The sequence below is a fragment of the Sciurus carolinensis genome, chromosome 7 (genome assembly GCF_902686445.1).
Source record: "Sciurus carolinensis chromosome 7, mSciCar1.2, whole genome shotgun sequence".
NCBI lineage: Eukaryota > Metazoa > Chordata > Mammalia > Rodentia > Sciuridae > Sciurus > Sciurus carolinensis.
Genome location: NC_062219.1, coordinates 88,226,815 through 88,248,584, shown reverse-complemented (window position 1 = coordinate 88,248,584; position 21,770 = coordinate 88,226,815). Strand labels below are relative to the sequence as shown.

The window sequence follows — 21,770 nt, the reverse complement described above, 5'->3', positions numbered from 1 at the left end:
CTGAATATTTTTCCTAAATTTTGGAAGCTCCATAATTTAACAGTTGTAATATCGAAAGTATCAATATGGATTTTTCAAAAATGAAATAAAAATTGAAATTTTTTTTTTTCTTTAGAGGCAGAACTTCTCATTTTCAGAATTCTAATTTAAGGAGTAGTATTTCCTTTAAGAGAGAGTCAGTAGCAAACTCATCATGTGATATTTAAAATATTAATGATCTCATATGTCTTCATGATCTTTTTGCTATTCTACAAAGGACGAAATATTTTTTCTGTATCTTTATGAGTGGCTGGTCCCCAATTCATGTAAAACCAAACAATACGTATTAAATATTTTGACATTTGAATTTATAATAATTGATCATAGTAATTGGTATTTTTAAAACCTTTTCAACATAATTTAATTATCAATAACCAGTAAAAATTCTATATCTGTATATAGTTCCCTATTGTTAGCTTTTTCTAGCAAACCCATGAAGTCCAGAATAAATATTTATTTTTCAAGTCTATAATTTTGAGGAGGCATTTTGTACCATCATATAGTTGGCTTAATGTTTGAATGTATTCTTGGAAATAATTCTTTTTTTCCTATTCTCCAAGATATTATAGAGCCATTAATTCAGACTTTTTATGTTGGAAGACTGCTAAACCTTAATTTTTGTTGTCCTCATGAATATATGTCAATGCAAAACATAAAAGAAATACAATTATTCTAATTCAAAGGAATGAAAATATATAATCATATACCAAAGAATCTTAATATATATAGAACTCTAATATAAAGGCAAGCTTATAACCAATTTTAAGTGGTGATTCACAGTAAACATTGAAGACATTTGCAAAAGTATCGTACAGTTCCATGTAGATGTTTAAAATAACACTATGATTTATGATAGTTTTACATGACATATGTTCTAATGCTGAGGTAAATATGAGACTGGAAATGAGGTAAGTAAATTGGAAAATGAATCAGAAGTTATATGAAAAATAAAACTTAAGCTCTGCACACTTTGTCAAATACTTTAAAATATATAGTGGTTTAAAAGTAATCAGCAAAAATATCATTGATTTATGATTATTTAAGAAACCAACAGACAATTAAAGTAGACTGGAATAACATTATTTTTATTTTTCTATGAAAATTACTTAAAGCAACGATCATCTACATAGCGAAACTCTAAGCTACTGTGGATTATGGAAATCAAAAGAACATAGAATACAAAGATTATATTTGAAAGAGAATCAAAGCTGGCATTGACATTCTAGTGATTGCATTATTAGAATAATTCTAGAGATATTTTAATAATTAAGTCTAATGTAGTTCTGATCAGAACTATAATTAAAATCAAAATGCAAATATTTATTCATAATTTATTTACATAATGATTTCAAGAATCATTCCTAATACAACTGATTTGCACATTGATTGGCACAGTATATTGAGGTATTGACCATTTGGGAATTCGCCAAATTCAATACCCTTCACCTTTATGCTTATAACTGTTATGGAAACTGCTTCACCACATAACTTCAGAATAGAACTGATTAAGGAGACTTGTATAGACATCATTGGAAAATATATGTGTGAAAATGTTACTGAAGCATTTAGCATTAAATAAATTTTGATTCAAAATCACCTTAATTTTTAATAACTTCCTTCTTATCCTTCTTTCAATGATGCATAAAATTCAAAGTCTATATCTTGCTTTAGATTTCCAAATTCTAGTTTTATAATTGACTATGCAGCTGCTTTTCAAAGAAATCATACTATTTAAAAATACTTGTTTGTGAATTTTTTACAATTTACTTTTATGTGCTTAGATGATTTTAGAAGAAACCAACAGGGTAAATAGTTAGTTTCTTGTGTTTTAGGCATTTAAAAAAGGTCTCTTAATTACAAATTCATGTAAGTGATTTATTTCAACTTATACAAAACTTTGTAGAAAAACAAATTTTCTAAGATACACAGCAGAGAGCATAATTTGTAAAATTTCAAAAAAAAATTGAAAAATTGGTAAAAGTTGTAGGTGCACATTGCTTACAAAATGTGAAAATAAGAGGATAAGAAAACAATCAACTAGAGAAAACTGGTATTGTTGTCATTCCCCCCAAAAGTGTCAGGAAAATCAAAGGGAGTTTACATCACAAGGTAAGTAACTAGAAATTCTTAAATTTTATGCTGTTAATTCTGTTGGTAACAGCTAACTCCAGTCTACTTTAATATGTCATGTTAATACTTGTATAGTATTAATCTCCTCAAATTAATATTAAAATATCTTTGTAAAAGGAGAGGTAAAGTAGTCTTATGCAGTATAATATTCAAAACAAGGTGGTCCAGGGTTTTCGAGGTCACAGTGAATAATGGCTTAACTGAGACTATCTTACATATTTCTTCAGAGTAATTGTGAGTGTGACAGGAATGGATGTTCTCACAATCACTTTCTAGTCATATAGCAAACAGACATATATTTAGCTAACTACAGTATAGAAATATGAATCTCCATGAAGAATATATATGTGCATATGCATTATATATTCACATATATAAAATTTCTTGGCTTTTCTGTTGCAAGCTTGAGCCATCTTTAATTTCCAAAGCGATTCATCCTTTTTCATTTTATTAACTTTGCCCATGATATTCACCATATCATTTTATTTCAAGAGATGTTTCCATCCCTTTCATTCAGTAAACTCTTTCAGATGTGTTCGTAAAGCATATTACTGATTTGTAAAATTTGTGTCATTTTGATTTTCTAGAATGGAAGTAAATTATTATCTTTAACACTTTTTATTTCCAAAACCTGCTGTTTTGGTAGTAAAAATATTGTGGTGATGTTATCCACAATATTAATTCGATTGTTGTCATGTTAAAGTGTTTTGCTGTTAAATATATAAAAACTTACTTTATTGCAGTTTTTTTTGTGTGTGGTGTTTGACATTCATGTACATTAGTAGTTATCTAAATAGTAACTCCCCTCCATTTCTACATTTGTAAAGACGCAAAAGGATTTTTCACATCACTGAAATAAAATGGCCTGTGATTGCCTCAGGCAGAGTAGCTCACCTAATGGGATTTTCACAATACCCTGTTTCTTTTAGTGACATTCCCCGGATTCCTGAGAGCTCCCATCCTCCACTGGAGTCCAGTGAGTATGAGATTTCTTTGTTATTTTAAGTACAGAGCTAAATCAAAGAGTAAAGACTGATCCTTTTCTTCAGTTATTTAATATAAATGAATTGGTGTTATTGGACTAAGGTTGTCCTCACTGATACCAAAATTTGGCCACCATGGCATTCGTTGGAAATCCAAAGAAGTTTTACTTTAAAATTTTTCTTGTTTTACTTTTTCTTTTGTGGCTATACAAAGATCTTTACTACAGTCCCTTTCTGCATCATAACGGAAGTCAGGACTGTCTCAGAACTCAATTATTATACCATTATATTATATCTGTTTTCTGCAGATAAAACTTAGTTGTGATACTGGATTATTCTGTTAGATTGGATAGCATCTCAGTCTTATGAGTTGTGTAGTTAATAGACACACCAACAATAATTGTATCCACCACCTAATAGCGTCAGGTATGATAATGGAAGCCAGTGAGCAGAGAAAAAAATTACTGTGAGGCTAGAGGATTGGAAGAATTATCTACATGGAAATTGAAGTCACTCAGAGTGAGTTAATATGATATTGTCTACAATAAACTAGAGATAAATATTAAAATTTTTATTGATAATATATTTTTCCATGGATTGGCATTAAATTAATACTTGGGCTCAATTTTCCAAGTGTTATTGTTGAACTTACCTTATATGAATGTAAAATAGTTTGATTTAGGGGAAAACCAGTGATAGTGATTGGAAGAGAGAAAATCTGTGAGTCGAGTAAGCAAGGACCCAAAGACAAGGTTATCATCTTAAAGGCATGCCACCATGTTCTCATACCTGCCAGATTTGGCTTTGAGCTATAGACCAAAACAAATGAGAAATGGAAGTAACTAATTGTGTAAGTATAGTATTGATAAGACAAAAAAAAATGGATTCTTAAAATATAAGAAATTAACTGATTTTAGAAGCAACAATATTTCTGTTCTGAGACTTGATAAAAATTATCTTAAAAGACCTGATATAAGAGACACAGTAACAAAAAATTTTATAGATCTGTTTCTTGTAGTTATGAGTTTCCTTTGGAATCCAGGAAATGATGGCATGTGGCTTAGAGTTCATTTGTGAGTACAGAAAAACAATGTGTCCATGACATACCTCAGGCAATATCCACAAAAAATAGTTTTTCTCTGTGAAACATCTGCTGAGTTTGAATGGCTGTGTGTTGAAGGTTATATTAGTGGGGTAATTATATTCTGTAGGCATTCTTTACTTCCATATGTGTCAGAGTACACTCTGAGAAAAAGAGAGCCAGCCTCTGTTTGAAAGTAAAGCAAATCATTGTGCTGAATAATGAGAAGCAGCATCCTCAAAGGATAAAGAGATTCATAGTAAGATTAAAAATAAGAAAGATGATAAATTTTAAAACAATGATGTAATATAAAGCTAGATGTGATTCATAAATTATATTCCTTATGTATTTATTTTAATTTTCTAAGATACCTTATAATAAATGATCCATTTGCCACCACGATTAACATAACAGGCACCATCATCCTTATTACTAATGCCTGAAGCCTTTACCTATATGTGGATTTATAAGAGCCTATGCAGTACAGTACCTTTCCAAAATATAGCAGATCAATAACTTTCAAGTTGAAACAAATTAATGCAATATCTTGCTAAATCGTTTAAAATATCTTCAAAATAGGAGCTTAAACAAAGAAAACAAAATGACTTTTTATAATTATCCCTTTAAAAGTAGGCTCTGTATCAATGCTGGTAATTATTGTTTTATACAAATAACAGGTACATTAAACATTTTGTATATAAGAGGTATTCTTCAAACTTACACTTAAAATGTTTATTTCTTTTTTCTCATTTTAGGTTCAAGTTCCTTTGAATCTCAAAAGATGGAAAGGCCTTCCATTTCTGTTATTTCTCCAACAAGTCCTGGAGCTCTGAAAGATGCCCCACAAGTCTTACCAGGGCAACTTTCTGTATGTATTTTTTGTTACTGTTTGAGTGTGTCTTAAAAAAATGCCTGACTTTTCTTGAAGCCGAAAATAAATACATAGTCATATGACACCATAATCATTTTGTCAGTTTTTAAGCATTCCTTTAGCTATTCCTTTAATTCATATATTTATATGGAAATATTTATTGAATGTCTATAATGTACCAGATACTCTCAATGCTAATTAATAAATGATAACATAAGTAAAATGTACATTATTTTGGTATGCTGTATAAATGTTTCTAAGGTAATAATTGTTTATACATAATTTTCATAGAAAGCCATGTTCAATGTACTTAATCACCTCTGAGCCTGGAACCTGAGAAACTTAAATTTAAAATAATCTTTGTAAGTTCCTAAGACATTTGGTGAAATGGTATCATTGCAGGCACTCTAAAAAAGCTGCCCTTTCATTCACTGTTGCCTCATTGTATGATCTGGGGAAAACCAGAGTTAGGACATTGTAGTTCACTATTATGAAGAGTTACATCAGTGTAGACTGATGCAGAATATGGGACATGTGACTGAATAACTAAAAAGAAAACCTAACTTCAAATTATTCTACAATTAATTGATTTTTGCTGTTTTGGTAATGTGTTTATTTCTGTTTCTATCTTTGCTCTTCTTGATTTTAATTAGCCAAAGATAAATGTAAGCTCACTTATTATTTTCAAAGACTTTCTTGGTTTTACTCCTACTTTTAATATATGGAATTGCCTAGTATAGGCTCTCATATTTATTTTATCTGTTCCCAAAACCTTTTTTTTCCCAATGTGTTTGTGTATACTCTATATTTTTAAAGAGGTGAAAATCTATTTGGATTTTATGAAAAAACATATCCATGATATTACAAAGAGTTGTAGTCATATAGATCTAGATGCTTAATCTGCCCCTCATTATGAAAGAACACTCCCATATTAAATTATCTTACTTTGTTATCATGACTCTTAAATATGCTCTAGTATGTGATCATCAGCCACGTATATTTATATTTCTTATTCAACTCTAAAATCAAAAGAAACTTCTAGATTAGAGAAATAAAAAGAACATTTGAAGTCGACATGGTCAGTTTAATGTCTCATTACAAGGGCTTTGACAATAGAATGTCAGTGTGCTGTTTCCCCATTTTCTTAGTTTAACTATCAAGAAATCTTGGTTAGCAGAAATATCATCTGTCCCTCATGTGGCTTGAAGGCATAATTTATATACTGAGCCATCCTTTGTTTTTTCCACTTCTCTTATGAATTAGCTTGTAGTAGCTTGTTAATCATAAAACTTATATGAGAAAAATGCCAGGAAACACTTAGCAGCTTCCTGATCTCTTCTCATCCCTTGTATCTTAATACTGAAACTTCTTTCATCTACCCATGGTGCTAAAAAATGCATTAGCTGACCTATAATGAAGTCACTGGTAATTACCAAACTTCTGGGTTTAGCATTTAAAAACAAAGATGATGATTTCAATATTCCTCTCTTCCCTGAATTGTGCATAAGTTATAGTACTGCAGGCCTGTCAGCTGTAAGTTATGTTCAAAATGCTTCAGGAGAAAAGTTTAAATTCTAAATGATTATACTTTCCAGTTGGTATTCTTTTCGGAAATAATATCTGAAATTCCATTGTAATGTCAATATAACTCCAATTATATTCCTTTATAATTCCAATATAATCCCATTATAATTCCAATATATTTCAAAATGTTTTTCTTTAAATATAATTTTGATATTTAATGTAAAAATGATAATATCTCATGCTTTTTTACAAATAATTCCTTTCTGCATTGCTCTTAGGTGAAGCTGTGGTATGATAAAGTGGGACACCAGCTGATTGTAAATGTTCTGCAAGCAACAGACCTACCCTCTAGAGTAGATGGGCGTCCCAGAAATCCTTATGTAAAAATGTATTTTCTTCCAGATAGAAGGTAGTGAATAATTTTAGAATAAAGTTAATTAAATATAAATTAATGAAAAAGATAGACTATTCTCTTCTGAAGTATATTTTTTAAATATTATAGGTAATGTTTTCTGAGATAATAAATTCATTATATGTAAAAAAAATCCCTCAAACTTTTTGTTTACTTGAAAATAATCTGGCAGTTTTTAAAACTTGTCCATTACCTTGTTTATACATCTCTTCATTAGCAGCACATCATTTAGAATATACCTTTGTGTGTTTGTGTCTATAAGCATAGCTACTGTTTACATTCAAGTTAAAATTAGAATACTCTCTAACTCTTTAGTCTTTTCAGACTTTTATGTTATACTCTAAAAGTAATAAAAATACCAATGGCAGGATTACATGTAACTACAGTAGGTGGCAGCATATACTTGTTTTTGCTTGTGCATTTACAAAACATCCTTATTTTTCAGTGATAAAAGTAAAAGGAGGACCAAAACAGTAAAGAAAGTACTAGAACCAAAATGGAATCAAACTTTTGTCTATTCACATGTACATCGTAGAGATTTTAGAGAGCGAATGTTAGAAATAACTGTGTGGGATCAACCAAGAGTGCAAGAAGAAGAAAGTGAATTTCTTGGAGAGGTGATGTATATTGTACAGATTCAAGTTAAATGCTTAATGAGGTTTTTTTTAATAAGTGTTAATTATGATTACTGCTACATTTTGTTTTGGTAAAGGTACTTAATTTAATTTGAGAACCACCCTTTCAGATCCTCATAGAATTGGAGACAGCACTTTTAGATGACGAGCCACATTGGTATAAACTTCAGACACACGATGAATCTTCACTACCTCTGCCTCAGCCATCACCTTTCATGCCAAGGCGACACATTCATGGAGAAAGCTCTAGCAAAAAGCTTCAAAGTAGGTCAAGGTCTTTTTAATTACCAGAAACTAATTAAGTAGCAATGATCTACTTAGAGATTAACTTGGAAGATAATTTTTCAATTGCTTTATCAGAGATTAAACTATTAGAAAATTGTTCATCTATATAAAGAGGCCAGGTGAAACTATTTTCTGCATTTTCACAATAAAATAATATATATAACATAGTAGAGGAATTCCAGAGCTGAAAACTAAAAAAACCATGAGTCATCATTCTTGTGCAGGACTCTTTAAGTTGCTGATTGACCAATTGATAGATTAATTTCCATTATTATTAATGGGTGGCTACATGAAAGTATTAATAACTTTATAGTTCATGGATATTTTTAGTATTATATTAATAAGAAATATGTTTTTTGAACATTGCAAAGTAAGTTTACTGTTCCTCATTTGGTAGTTAGTAAAATTTATTTTGCTGTAGTTATCTAGTAATTTTTGAGCTGTAAGTAAATTTCTTATTTAGCAACTGGAACTTAGAAGCCTCATTGTGGTAACCTGGAACCAAATATTTTTTGTGCAGTTGAATATTTCATGTCAGTCCTTTCTTGATCAATCATTTCCCCCAAATTAATGTTTAATGCAGTGTAATGGCTAATTCTAGAACATAAATATTTTAAATAGAGCCCTGATGTCCTTTCAGTAGTATGAGCTCAACAGAGCTCCAGTCGAGGGAGGTTCTTTGAACCTTTTCCACTCAGCCCCATCCTTCCTGAACTGCCCAGGAAGGTGCTTTGCAGTGCAGAAAACAGTGCATATATATTGCTATAGGCTTTTAGTGTAGAATTTTAATTAAAGAGTAATCTGAAAGGTAAAAATCTTATTCTACAAGATCCCTTTGCTTTTATGTCTTCTGTATGATGTTATAGTGTGGAAATTCTGAGAAAATATCCTTAGGGAGCAGCATTAATGTCATCAAATATCAGTTCAAGTGTTTATATTATTCTTGTTCAAAAGTATTGAGTAGCGATGTACTTATTAGCCTTGTATAAAAAAATTGACCATGTCCTTTACATTTCATAAACCAATCAGACACAGAGGTATCTGTTTGCCTTACTGTTGTGCAGGATCTCAGCGAATCAGTGATAGTGACATCTCAGATTATGAGGTTGATGATGGTATTGGAGTAGTTCCTCCAGGTGCGTTGGTGAAGAGCATGGCTCTGCTTCACTGTGCTTTCTTTCTTGCTTGTTTTCGCTGTCAACTTCCAGACTTTTTTGGGATACTGAACTGGAGATCTGTAGCACAGAAAAATCAGTATTTTATTATTCCATGGTGACTTGAATTTCAAATTGTTAAGAAAGTTTAAAATGCAATGGTATTTATTAATAAACATCCCTATTGACTTAATTTAGTCAGGTTCATTCATCGAAGCATAAACTAGGTGAAATTAATCATTATTTCACAATGCTCTTAGCATAAGTGAAAATATGAATTTCATTTTGAAAGGATAAGATGAATTGTATTACATAAAATTCCATTCTTCTTTGTTTTATATCGTATTTCTGTGATTCTCCTTCCTCCATTTCTGAGAACACTGTAGCCTTCCATGGAATATACTGAGAAAGGTGCATGGCAGGGATTAAAACTGCATGTGGCATGGCTATAAATCTAATGCTTTTGTGATGTGTTCACTACTGACTATACCTAGAATGTGTGTGTATGTTGTTAAATAAGAAAATGCCTTACAAAGATTTAGTACTCACATGAAATTGACATCGTTTATTCATTGTATAAATTGGTAAAATTTTTGTGATATTGTATAGTTCTAATTTATATTTTCTGTCTGACTTTTGTCAGGGAAATGTGTAAAACTAACGCTATTCTGCTTCATTAATTTACTGTTAAAAGGGAAGTAAATATTCTAATAAGAATAAATTAAAGAGATAATCCTAGAACACATACACGTAACTATTAAGAGCAGTTTATTAGAATAATATTGTCTTATGTCTTCTTCATTTACATAATTTCTCAGATAGGAATGCACTTAATTTGAGGGCAATAATTTAGGAAAAATTAATAGACTCCACACCAGTGACTAAGTTGACAATTTGGAGAGATGCATACAACTTTAGGAGAAAATTATGGAAAATTCTCTCAAATCAGATTTCATTTGCTCTCTACAATCCAGAGAAAATATAGAATTTAATCATGTATGAAATTAGCCAATATCGTTTAAACAATAAACCTAGTTCTATGCAGATCTACATACATTTATATTATTTTCATATCAGAGTATCGGTGAGAGTTTTGAATAAGATTGGGTAGCATTTTGTTTGCTTTCTGTTTTGTTTCTTAAAAGATTATAGAAATTATACACATTCTTGAAAGAGATGTTACATAAAATATTATAACTTTTTAAAATATAATTGAAGGGGTAAGTGATTATAAATTTAAAACCATTGGCATATTCAGGTGGAATCAGATGATTCCTATTAGGAAAGTCATCATATAACACAATTCTTGGCTAATCAGCATTAACGTTATTGTAACTATCTTACATCAGTAAAATTTACTTCAATGAGTAGTTCCCACATTTTATTCGCCTGTAATTTCATATTTTTATAGGGAGGCAGGACAGAATTAAGGAATAAATAAATAAATAATGAAATAAAAATTTATTAAAATATTGCATTTCTTCTCTTTTCTGTGAGACTTCACATGGATATCAGCACTAAGAAGTAAAAACACTATAGATGGGATCAGTGCTTGGTACCACCAAAGAACATTGAATTCTAAATATTCTTATATTCAGTACTGAATATTTCTCATACTGTTAGCAAACACATAGTCCCTTGTATCATACAGAAGCAGTGTTTAATTTTTCTTTTCAAATAATATTTTTAATTGTTTTTAATATTTAAGAATATAATATACTGAAATTTTAAAGAATAGTTAACTAATGATTAAATAGTAACTAGTGATTTACATGACATATAGCCAATAAATAATAAATTATGTTTCTGATGTCATTTTATGAATTAGTAAATGGGATCGTGAAATTCATTCTAGTTTCAGATATACTAGAATTGGTCCAATGTATGAATATATGATAGCTTCTAAAGATATATGTGGCAAAAATAATATAGTAAAGCCACACAGTAATATATAGTACATTTTAAATGAAGAGGAAAGATGAGGCATTGATAAAATGGTCAAGAAGTCAAAATGAAGTGAGGTGGTAAGATAATAAACACATGTAATACATTCCCCTATGCTTTTAGTAGTTGATACAAATTTGCTTCTACATTTTTCAGCATGAGTAGGAAGAGAAAATTTATGTAGATGTGGATGCTAGTTCTACATGCTTAATGGACTCAGTGTAATTCCTGGTTGCGTATGACCTGAAGAAGCTTAAAGTCTTAGTACAAAGTGTTCTACCACAGCCAAATCTTAAGCTTTCCAATACCTCGGGTTTCCTAGAATGTGTTCCACATATTTACTATCTTTTTTTACATGGGGAAGCATAGCAGATTCTGAAAGGAGTTGAGACCTCCAGGGCTACAGTTCTTTAACTTTATAGCTAGTCTTATTTAAAATAAATAATTTTAGCTGCTTAAGAAAAATAAAAACCATATTTTTAAATGCCCCTAATTGAAGAGAGGCATCTGGCAACTTAACTTTTGGAACGTTACAGTAAATTCAGAAAATAAAAAAAAATTTCTAAATTCTAACTCTGAGCCAACTAAAATATTGGGATGAACATTGAATAACAGCCCCCCACTCATGTTTCTGAAGGTAGAGCACATATTGTCAGTGTTAAATTAGACACAACAAAAAAAAACCACGTTACTGTAAAAAGCAGAGAACTACAAATGCATATTTATCTGAGATGATTGAGTATAGAGTTGCACATTAAAATTTTGAATAATATAGCATATAAATGAAACTGAGAAAGACTTCGATTCACTACAATAGTTGATGTTGCCTCCAGTATACTCTCTATATAAATTTGGAACTTTCTAGTGAATTCTAGGAAGAGTTATATTAAATAATTTTAAAGTATGAAAAGTTTTAGGGTAATATTTGTTTTTCTGAAGTTCTTTGTTGATAATAGGCTAAAAGAGGCATTAATCTCTATTTAAACACAAAGAACTGCTCCAAAAATTAATTATATAACTTAACGGCAAGATGCCAAAATTCTTTAAATTTTATCTCTTAATATTGAATTATACGACCTCTAGTATATACCTTGAATATTAATTGAAATCTTAAAATTTATCATGCTTCTAATTTAGTATTGGTGTTCCATAATGATTGTATAATTGATACCAAATGATATTTTAAATGTTAAGTAAATCTAACCTTGAATTAATTATCCATGAAAATAGTCACCATTTTTATAAATGAGCTGTGAAGTATATTCACTACCTGTTAATTTAGCTGGTCTGTTTCTCACCTTGATATTACAATTTATACATGTGAACACAAAAAATATTTTCTACCTAAAATTCTAGAATAATATCAAATAATGGCTTGACTATTATTTGACAGCAGACTAAAACATATGCAGTTAGGAATTATACCATTTATGGTATCATTTTTGGTCGGTGTAATGATGTTTTTTATATTATAATGGAGTAGTTCCAACTTGTTGTATCTCAGTATTGTTATATTTCACTTTATGAGACATTTACAAACCTTAGTGATGTTTTAAACTTAGTCATGAGATGATGTAGTCACAACAAATAAACTGCTGAGAAATTATTTTTCTGTCTTTATAAGTGATGTTTTATGGCATATTTTAAAAGAATGTGGGAGTTACCAAGTAAAAACTGAACAAAAGCTTGAACTGCCCAGTTATAGCATTTTCATGGTTCATGTATGCTTTATATAGTTGTAAATAGAACTATATTTTCCTTTTACTACACATTATAATTCTAATTTACCTTACTCTAATAGAAAATAGTGATGCTTTTGAAGAAATTTTATTATGGATTCAAAATTACTGTTTTATTTTAATCAAATCAGAGATGATATAAACCTTTTTGCTGCATGGGAGAAATGATCATTAGAATTTATTTTAATTGTAATAGTGTTAATTATATTAGTGTATGATAATAATTAACAAAATTAGGAATAGTTTCACATGTCATGTTATAGATTTGATAATTTGTTAAGGGTTGATTTTCTCTGCATTATTGCCATGATCATCTCCACCCATACAGTACATTTGAAAATTGTAGTCTTGTCTATGGTTTGCAAAGTTCATAATCAGTATTTATAATAGTAAAGATCTGCTGCCCTTCTTCATGAATTAAAATTGGCATGGCATTATTTTCATTTTTAAATTAAAATTGATAATGATAGTTTAGTGTTTTTGTTTTTTTTTTTTACTAGACCATCTACAATCTAACTAAAATAAAATAATTTATTATTTGGAAGAAAAATTTAAATGAAGAACTTAAAATTGAAAGAGACATCAAATTTCTAAGCATTGACCTGTGTATCAACTATAATTCATTGTCAAGTGCTTCATTTATGTTGCTGAAAACTAGTTAATTCATTCTTTAAATGAAATAGTATCCCAACTCTTCGTAATGTCATTTGTCATGTTCACATTCAGTCTTAATAGTAGCTTAGAACCAATTGCAACCTGTTCTTATGCATGTATTTATCACATTCTATGTCCATATACTTAGTACATTTGGGAGTAAGGCTAATGATAATGATTGCATGGCATTTAATATTAATTGGTAGGCAAATGCTTTAATATAATTTTGTATCTCGTTGTTAATGTTTGTATTATAGAAAAGTACTAACAATTTTTTTTGTGTGTATACTCTTGCCAGTGGGTTATAGGTCTAGTGCTAGAGAAAGTAAATCAACAACATTAACTGTGCCAGAACAGCAAAGAACAACTCATCACCGCTCACGTTCAGTATCTCCTCATCGCGGCGATGATCAGGGAAGGCCGCGTTCACGTTTACCAAATGTGCCATTACAGAGGTAGGCTTAGTGTCCCTGACTATACTTTTTAATTAAAACACATTGTGAATATCTTCAAGACTCTTAACTGAAACAAAATGATGGTTAGGTTAGTCAAATTATTTTTTCAGAATTCTTTGTAGGCAAAATGCTTCTTTTTCTATACCCCACCTATGCAGCAATCTGTTCTTTAATCTTAAGAAGTTTTCCAGGGAATGGAAGAAGTTTATGTCCCTAGGAGAGCTTTTGAGAAACTGTTTATATTCTACCTGTGAGTTTTCTTTCCTTTTAGGAGAAATTTTATAGTAATCATAAGAACCGTGCAGTGCAGTGACAAGGGGTAAGGTTAGGAGGCAGAATGTATTTTATGAGATTTATTATCATCTCCTTGAATCACTTTAAAAGCTTGGAGAAGTAGATGAAATATCTGTAATATAGTGCTATGTTTTATTTCACCCTGAAGTATCTTCCGTGGTTGTAAATTAATCAGATGAAAACTGTGGTCCTTTTATTTGATAGAGATGCAATAGAAGGTTGAAGAAATGCAGCACAGCTGAAACCTAGAGAATGAATACTTTTAACTCATTAATTAAAACAGGTTTGGGGGAAGATGCCAGCACTTTTCAGGCCATGTCATTTGTCCTTTCTCTTGGTCTGTCTGTCTGAGAAGATGATGCACTTTGAGTCATGAATTTTTGTCATCCTTTTAGGAGCTTAGATGAAATTCATCCAACAAGAAGATCACGCTCTCCAACCAGACACCATGATGCCTCCCGAAGTCCAGCTGATCACAGATCCAGAGATGTGGATAGTCAGTATTTATCAGAACAAGACAGGTACTTGTCCAAATTATGATCTCAAAATGACAAATTTTTCTTTGTTCTATTTTAATGTGCACAAATATTGTGGCATAGTACATTAAAGAGTAAACATATGTCATCACTCAGAACAAAACTTCTCTCAAGGAACAACTGTTAAGATACTCTAACAAAAATGCAACTCTAGCAAATATTTGGACAACAATATATTGTTATAAAACTTTTTTTTTAGCAAAATCACACTTTATGTTTATCTAGTTGTAAAGGCAAAATTTGCTGTTAAGGTAGATACTGACCTAAATTTTAGAAGGGAGCCTACATAAACAAGTTTCGAATAATTATCTTTTATGGGTCACAGTGTATGGGATGTTATTTTTATAATTCTAAAAATTCTTATTTATGTAATTAAAAACCTTTTGGTTATGGGTCATCTGGAACTTAATATTGCAGAGTGTTGAAGAGAACTTCAGTAGTATGTTTTTATCATATACTGCAATTTTTCTGAAATTTTGTTTCATAAATATCTGTAAAATAGTAAATATTGAGATGGGCGTCTTTCTAATAACCATGTATAATTTAGTTCTGCACTTATTTATGACATATAGTTCTTGGAAGCAAATCTACATTATGAATCTGTTGTTCTATACATCCGCAGCCTTTCTTCCCAGAGTAACCACATGTTTGTACTATTACCTGACAAGAAGCACAGGATCTGATTTAAAGTTTTTAATACCCCCCTTGTGAAACATTCTCTTCGGGCTTTTCAAAGTGGGGAGACTTTCCAAAGTGGGGAGACTTTCCGTAAGGAGTAAGGAAATGATGATGGTGCTGAATGATTTTTTTGCTATGAAGTCAAGGACCAGAGGCCAAGTTGAGCTTCTCACCTTCCTAACTGTCGCCCAGCTGTGGGATGTGGTGCCATGCCCTTCAAGAGGGGAGTCACCATGGGTACTAGGACAGGGAACTGCTCTGAAGACTAGGATTCCAGACTGCTTAGTTTGAACTGAGTTGAGTGAAGGCTGCTTTGTTGACATTGATTTAGGCCTCAGTGATTCTTAGTGTGGAGGAAAAACAAAGGGTTACCAGACCGAGGAAATCAATATAGTGAAACTAATTTGAATAAAGGAAAAGTGTCAATTTTAAAAGAAAAACACCTAATGAAGTACATTCCTAATTGGTTAAGAAAAAAAGGTGATATGGCATTTTCCATGGTTCATAGAGCTAAGAAAATTATTATATTTTAAGTTGCTAAAAATTAATAAAAGTTTTAGGTCTCCAATTAGAATCAGAAAGACAAAATTAGTATTTTTATAAATATTCAAATGTCTACACTTAGAAATTATTCCTTTATCTTATTTGGGGAAGGCTTATTTTTGTTTTGCTTTTATGGTCTGTGAAATCATTGTGAAAGTAGCAAGTCAGCAATAGCTAGGACTTCAACCATAATGTTTGTACTTTATTGTTTAAATTTTTTAAATGCCGTCATGTTTATTTTTGTTTAACCTCTCAAGCAAATATGCTAGTGCAGACAATCTGGTTTCTTCCCCTTTCATGTTTCCATTGGCATACCATTGGCATAATCCATGTCATTTAATGCTTCATAATTTATCTGTTTCACTCACCACCCATCCTGTCTGTGCAGTGAGCTTCTTATGCTGCCCAGAGCAAAACGAGGACGAAGTGCAGAATGCCTACATACTACCAGGTAAATACAGGGAAGTGGTAACGGTGACTGTGTGTGATGACTCTCTCCATTCTACTATTCTTCCATCTCTCCCTTAGTGTTATTATGACATACAGATAAAATAAATTTCCCAAGTATCCAAAAGTTGTTTTATTGTGTATGGAGGTTATGGGAAAGTTTCCAAACATATTTCAATTCTAATCCAGGCAAACAACATTACTGTGTATTCCAAAATTCAGAGACTGTTGAGCTTCTGTGAGACTGTTTTCATGTTCATAAAACTGAGGAAACAGTTTCTGCAATGAAAATTCTAAATGCTCACTGTGAGCACCCCCCATATACCTGTCTAGTCACAAGAGTTCTGATTTGTGCATGGCAGTGTTATTGTTTTCATGATTATAATTTTGCCTTTTTATATTTCCTTTCAGAATCTACTGTTGTTTATGTTCTGTTTGCTTTTATTGTAGTCTTTACCAGTTCATTTTTAATGGCTGAACTTCTGCTTCCTTTTTGATAAAGAGTGAGGATGTTTGACATGTTAACTTCATAACTACCCCACCCATGCAAGTTTGAAGTTTTTTGCAATTTACCTCTTAGAAATTAGGAGGAAAAAAAGATGTAATACTTGCCTCTAAATCAGAGCTTAAAGCTTGATGCTTTATGTTAGTCTCATTATATCTTGAATTTCAAATCCAAAAAGAAAAACTTCCGTATTACTCATGGATTATAGTCTGTCAATATTTATTGTCAATTTAAAGTCTTTAATAGAAATATAACAAGGTAATCAATCAATGAAACACACACACACACACACACACACACACAGCCTCTTTCAAGTATTTTAGCCGATAAAAAAAAATAAGAGGAAATAGAGGAAAGGAGTATAACTGAATGCAAAGACAAGTGCAAGATTTGTTGTGTCTGGGGCACATGTTCTGTTCAATCCTGTAGCTGTGACTAGGCTAGGAATAATTATTTTAATTTTTATGTGTCTAAAATTATTCCTCTTATGACCATTGCCATGTTTATTTGGAGTGCCACAGGAAAAAATGTGGAAGTAATTATTTCTGCTTGCCAATTGAGGAAAAATATAAAATTATGAATATTGTAAAAATCACCTTAAATTCCTTATATAAACATGTTCCTTATATGAACATGTTATTAGATGTTTTTCCAAACAAATAGTTTGTTAATAGGGGTGTTTTGTTTGCCAATTCTGGAGGTTTTCTCTTATTTTTGTTGATGTGACTACAAATGTAGAAAAAGAAACAAAACAAAAAAAAACCTCAAAACCGATATACTCACAAACTCTTTATGTACCTGGTATGTACCTGGCACCCAGTTTATATTCCTAGTATATTCACACCTGTAGTCTGAAAAGAATTGGAAAAAAATATGTTTCTTTTTCTTATTTTTTACTGGTAAAATTGAAATATCAGGATATGCAAAATATGATATACTAGTTAGAGGCATCATTTTACACAATCTTATCCTTAAGATGGATGCTTTACTAATAATTCCAAACTCCATATATCTTATTTGTTTAATATAATTGGTACATTCATTTTGCATGTCTTGATTTAGGAGAAAAGCTTGATGCTTTATGTTAGCCTCTTTATATCTTGAATACATGTATTGTACACATGTGTGTACAACATAAAAGTAACTGAATGTTCAGCTGAGTCAGATAAAGCCCTGCTATAAAACACTGCTACAAAAAAAAATACAGAAAGTAGTAGAACTAAGCAAATGTGTAGTTCAGAACATGTCACTAACATCTCCTCTTGCCCATCCCTTCCTGATTTTTTACATAGTAGCAGTAATTATCGCATTTAACTGATTTCACAACAGCTGTTAAGTATATTTTTGTTAGAAATAAAATTGTAACCACTATTATTTTATTCCTGAATTTTCTAAAACTACCCTTTCTTTCATTCCTTTATGTGTAATGCTATAAGTATGGAGATAAAGAAAACATGAGTTCAAATATATGCATCTATATATAAATAGAATCTCTTCTGCACTTGTACTCATGTATTTATAAAATAATTTATTCTGTATTTGAATAAATGCATATATGTGTATATGTGCACATAAAATAACCACAGATTTTTTGTGAATATATCAATAATGTAGTTTGATTTTATATAAATTACAGAAAATTATTATTAATATAACTTTCATGGGTGAATCTCAACAAATGCTATGAAATTATACCTAATATGTTCCCTTAGGACTTTTAAAAATATTTTTTAAATAAAAATAAAATCTGAGGATTTAATACTCTCCAGTATGCATAAGGAAAATAAAATGTATTGCACATGAAGCACAATGTTAAGTACTTAATGTACTTCATCTCAATTTTCTACAGCACTTATGTAAATATTGTTTTCATTTTACAGATTAGGCTAAGAAAGTTTGATACATAACAAAACAAGGATTCAAAATCAAATTGATATATTTTCCAACTAATTAGTTTTTCCAAGAATACAACAGTTCTTCTTGTGAGATGTTTTGTCAACAAGAGTTTGAGTCAAGTATATTTGGGAAACTGCACAAATTAAAGCCCCTCCCTGGAGATTTAGTAAGCATAGCATATTAAAATCATGCACTAAAGAAACCTCTCTCATGTTTTAATCCATTTCCCCTAAATTGTTTATCACAAAATACTTTTCTCATAAAACATTTCCTCAGGAAGTGCTCATGTAGAATATTGTAGCTGATATGAATACTTTGTATTTAATTCTCACCACACTTTTGTTAAATAGATATTACTTTTCTCATTTACATTTAGAAATAAGCTTAGGGTCTTGACCTGAATTTTTCTATCCCCAGCCAATAAGTGACAAAGCTGTGGTGTTTGTGCTATGTTTTTATGAAATATTAAGCATTCAGACTACAGCTTTTGTGCTATTTTGCATTGTTTTCCATCCCATGTCAATCTCTGATTACAAAGTTCCTGAATTAAAAAAATAACTTTTTGAAACAACTGCTTAAAAATATTTTGTAGCAACCTATTACTGCAGATATTTGTCCATTATTAGATTAGCAAAGAAAACTCTGTAAAGCTGGTAGAATCCTTGGTTTCAGAATTTTCCTTTGGTGTATGCTTGAAAATGGTCCTTTGCTACATTTTAAAACTTAAGTTTTGAGGGGTTCTCTTTGATTTGAGCATTGGCATAACCACAATTAAACCAGGACAGTGTTTGGTATTTAGTATGTCCTTGGTAAATGTTTAGTCCTTTCCTAGTCATCATACTTTAAACTAAAATGGGTGATGGATTCTCATAATGAGTAATTAACTATGTAGAACATTATTAATTACCAAAAAATTAATTAATGGACTGGTTTGCTCTTCCTGGCCCATACAGTCCGGAAGCCCTAATAGATTTTAAGGAATTCAGGCAAAGGTGGGCCTTGTTTCTGCCATCTTATGCCAATTCAGTATTCATATTCTGATTTGTATCAAATGCCTGCTTCTCCCAATTTCCAGGGATAAATTAGACTTGGATCCAGAAGCAGATAAATGGAACTTTTTCCTTAGCAGTCACTTCTTGGGTGCCTTTTGCTTTTTCCTTTTTTTACTGAACTCTGTACCATGTCCATCCTTGTTCCTGTAATGCTGACCAATATTTGGGCAATATTTCTTTTTAAAACAGAATATTTACTCTTTTTAGTTACACCTTAACTCCCAAATTACATATTTGATTCGTACTTTTAGTTATGAATTATTTACTTCCATAAAAGAATCATAATTTCCACACTGGTTAATAATAATTCATAGAATTTGATGAGCAGTTACTTTTCCAAATAAGGCAATTAAATTATAATTGAATATGGTGAAATCAGGTATCTATGATTTCACATTTTCTTCATTTTAATCTTGCCTTCGAGTAATTATGTGATTCTTCACAGAAAAAAATAAATTCATCTACCTAGCTTTGTCAGCATCCTGCTTTCTTAATGTCCTATTAAAATTTGCTTCATAAATATTTTTCTGTTCCCTGCATGTTTGTGTTGCCACTTTCCAGACATCTTGGTAAGCACTGTAAAACATTACCACCCAAGATGCCTTTATTACAGAACGGCTCTCACTGGGATATCTACAGGTAAGAGCCATAGACGTGAGCTCTAGTTATAGACTAATCCCTAATCCCTTGCTTACTAAAAATACAAAACTTATAAAGCCTTAATATGCTCTTTTGAAATTAATGATAGAGTGAGAACCATTAATGATATCTAAATTGTTTTAATTATAACAATTAGTTGTAGAATAATCCTCTAAGTGAAATCTGCACACTCTTGTCAGAATTCTAGTTTGTTTCTTTGTCTTTTATTTGTTGTTTTGCTTGTTGATTTTAATTACAGTAATTAATTTTATTTTGTTTTATTTGTGTGTAACTTTAATTTGTGAAGCTCAATTCTGCCTGCATATACTAAGACCAAATCAGTGACTAGACAGGACATTCCCCTTCATCACGAAGGCTTTAACTCAAGAGTATTGAGATTTACTGATCAGATATTGGTTAGGTAAGAACATCTGGAAGTGCTGCCTTCCAATCACTTGTCTAGTGTTGTGAACCCCAAAGTTGAGCTGTACGATTATTTCTTCTCTGATGTCCTTCATTTTGTTTTGGTGTGGCATTTGTTCTTGGTAATGAAGTTTTAGGCATTTTTGTTTTAGTGCTTCCTGTATCCAGTTTTTTCATAAGTAGGTGTGATTTAATGTCATATTTCAGTCTGAAATCCTTTTTTTAAAATTATGCAAATCAATTTAAGCATAATCTTTGTTTAGCTTCATTTTCTAAACAAAATTTTACACTGTCATCCTGTCAGCTATCTCACACCCTTATGAACTGAATCACAGTGATTCTACATTTTATGTAAAGAGAACATTATTTTATGCTTTACTCTCTAACATGGTCTTCCTTTCTTTGTTTTCTCTGTCTTTCTCTTCTACCACTGGATGCAATGCACTGGCACTAGTGAACTGCAGCCCTCCCTTGACAGGGCTAGGAGTGCTAGTACCAACTGCTTGAGACCAGATACTAGTTTGCATTCACCAGAACGAGAAAGGTATAAAATATAGACTTTCTTAATTTTTTATCATTTGTACTGGTGATTTTTTTTCATCACTTTGTTTTGTTTCATGTAACTCTCACAGGTTTATTCATTCATGTTCACTGTGCTAATTGTCTACATCTCCACCCTTATTACACATGTCTATGTAGAGATACGTGTATGTGGATACAACTAAGAGTGCACATACACATATTTCTGTGAATGTTAAAAATGGGTGTGATGTAATTTGTAATTGCTTCTGGCTGCTGCTTTTCTACTTTTGTTGCTCTTCAATCCTTTTATTTACATACTACTCAGGGAT

General features: G+C 31.0%; 1 protein-coding gene across 1 annotated transcript in view; it reads left to right on the top strand.

The window, feature by feature from the left end:
• Rims1 (regulating synaptic membrane exocytosis 1) overlaps positions 1-21,770 on the top strand; it is a 449,118-nt gene that overhangs the window by 293,440 nt on the left and 133,908 nt on the right. Inside the window, 11 exon segments of the mRNA XM_047559146.1 lie at positions 3,099-3,145; positions 4,989-5,101; positions 6,907-7,037; positions 7,486-7,657; positions 7,786-7,939; positions 9,025-9,096; positions 13,750-13,906; positions 14,596-14,721; positions 16,346-16,408; positions 20,419-20,496; positions 21,374-21,463. Of these exon segments, the coding sequence (XP_047415102.1) occupies positions 3,099-3,145; positions 4,989-5,101; positions 6,907-7,037; positions 7,486-7,657; positions 7,786-7,939; positions 9,025-9,096; positions 13,750-13,906; positions 14,596-14,721; positions 16,346-16,408; positions 20,419-20,496; positions 21,374-21,463 (1,203 nt within the window).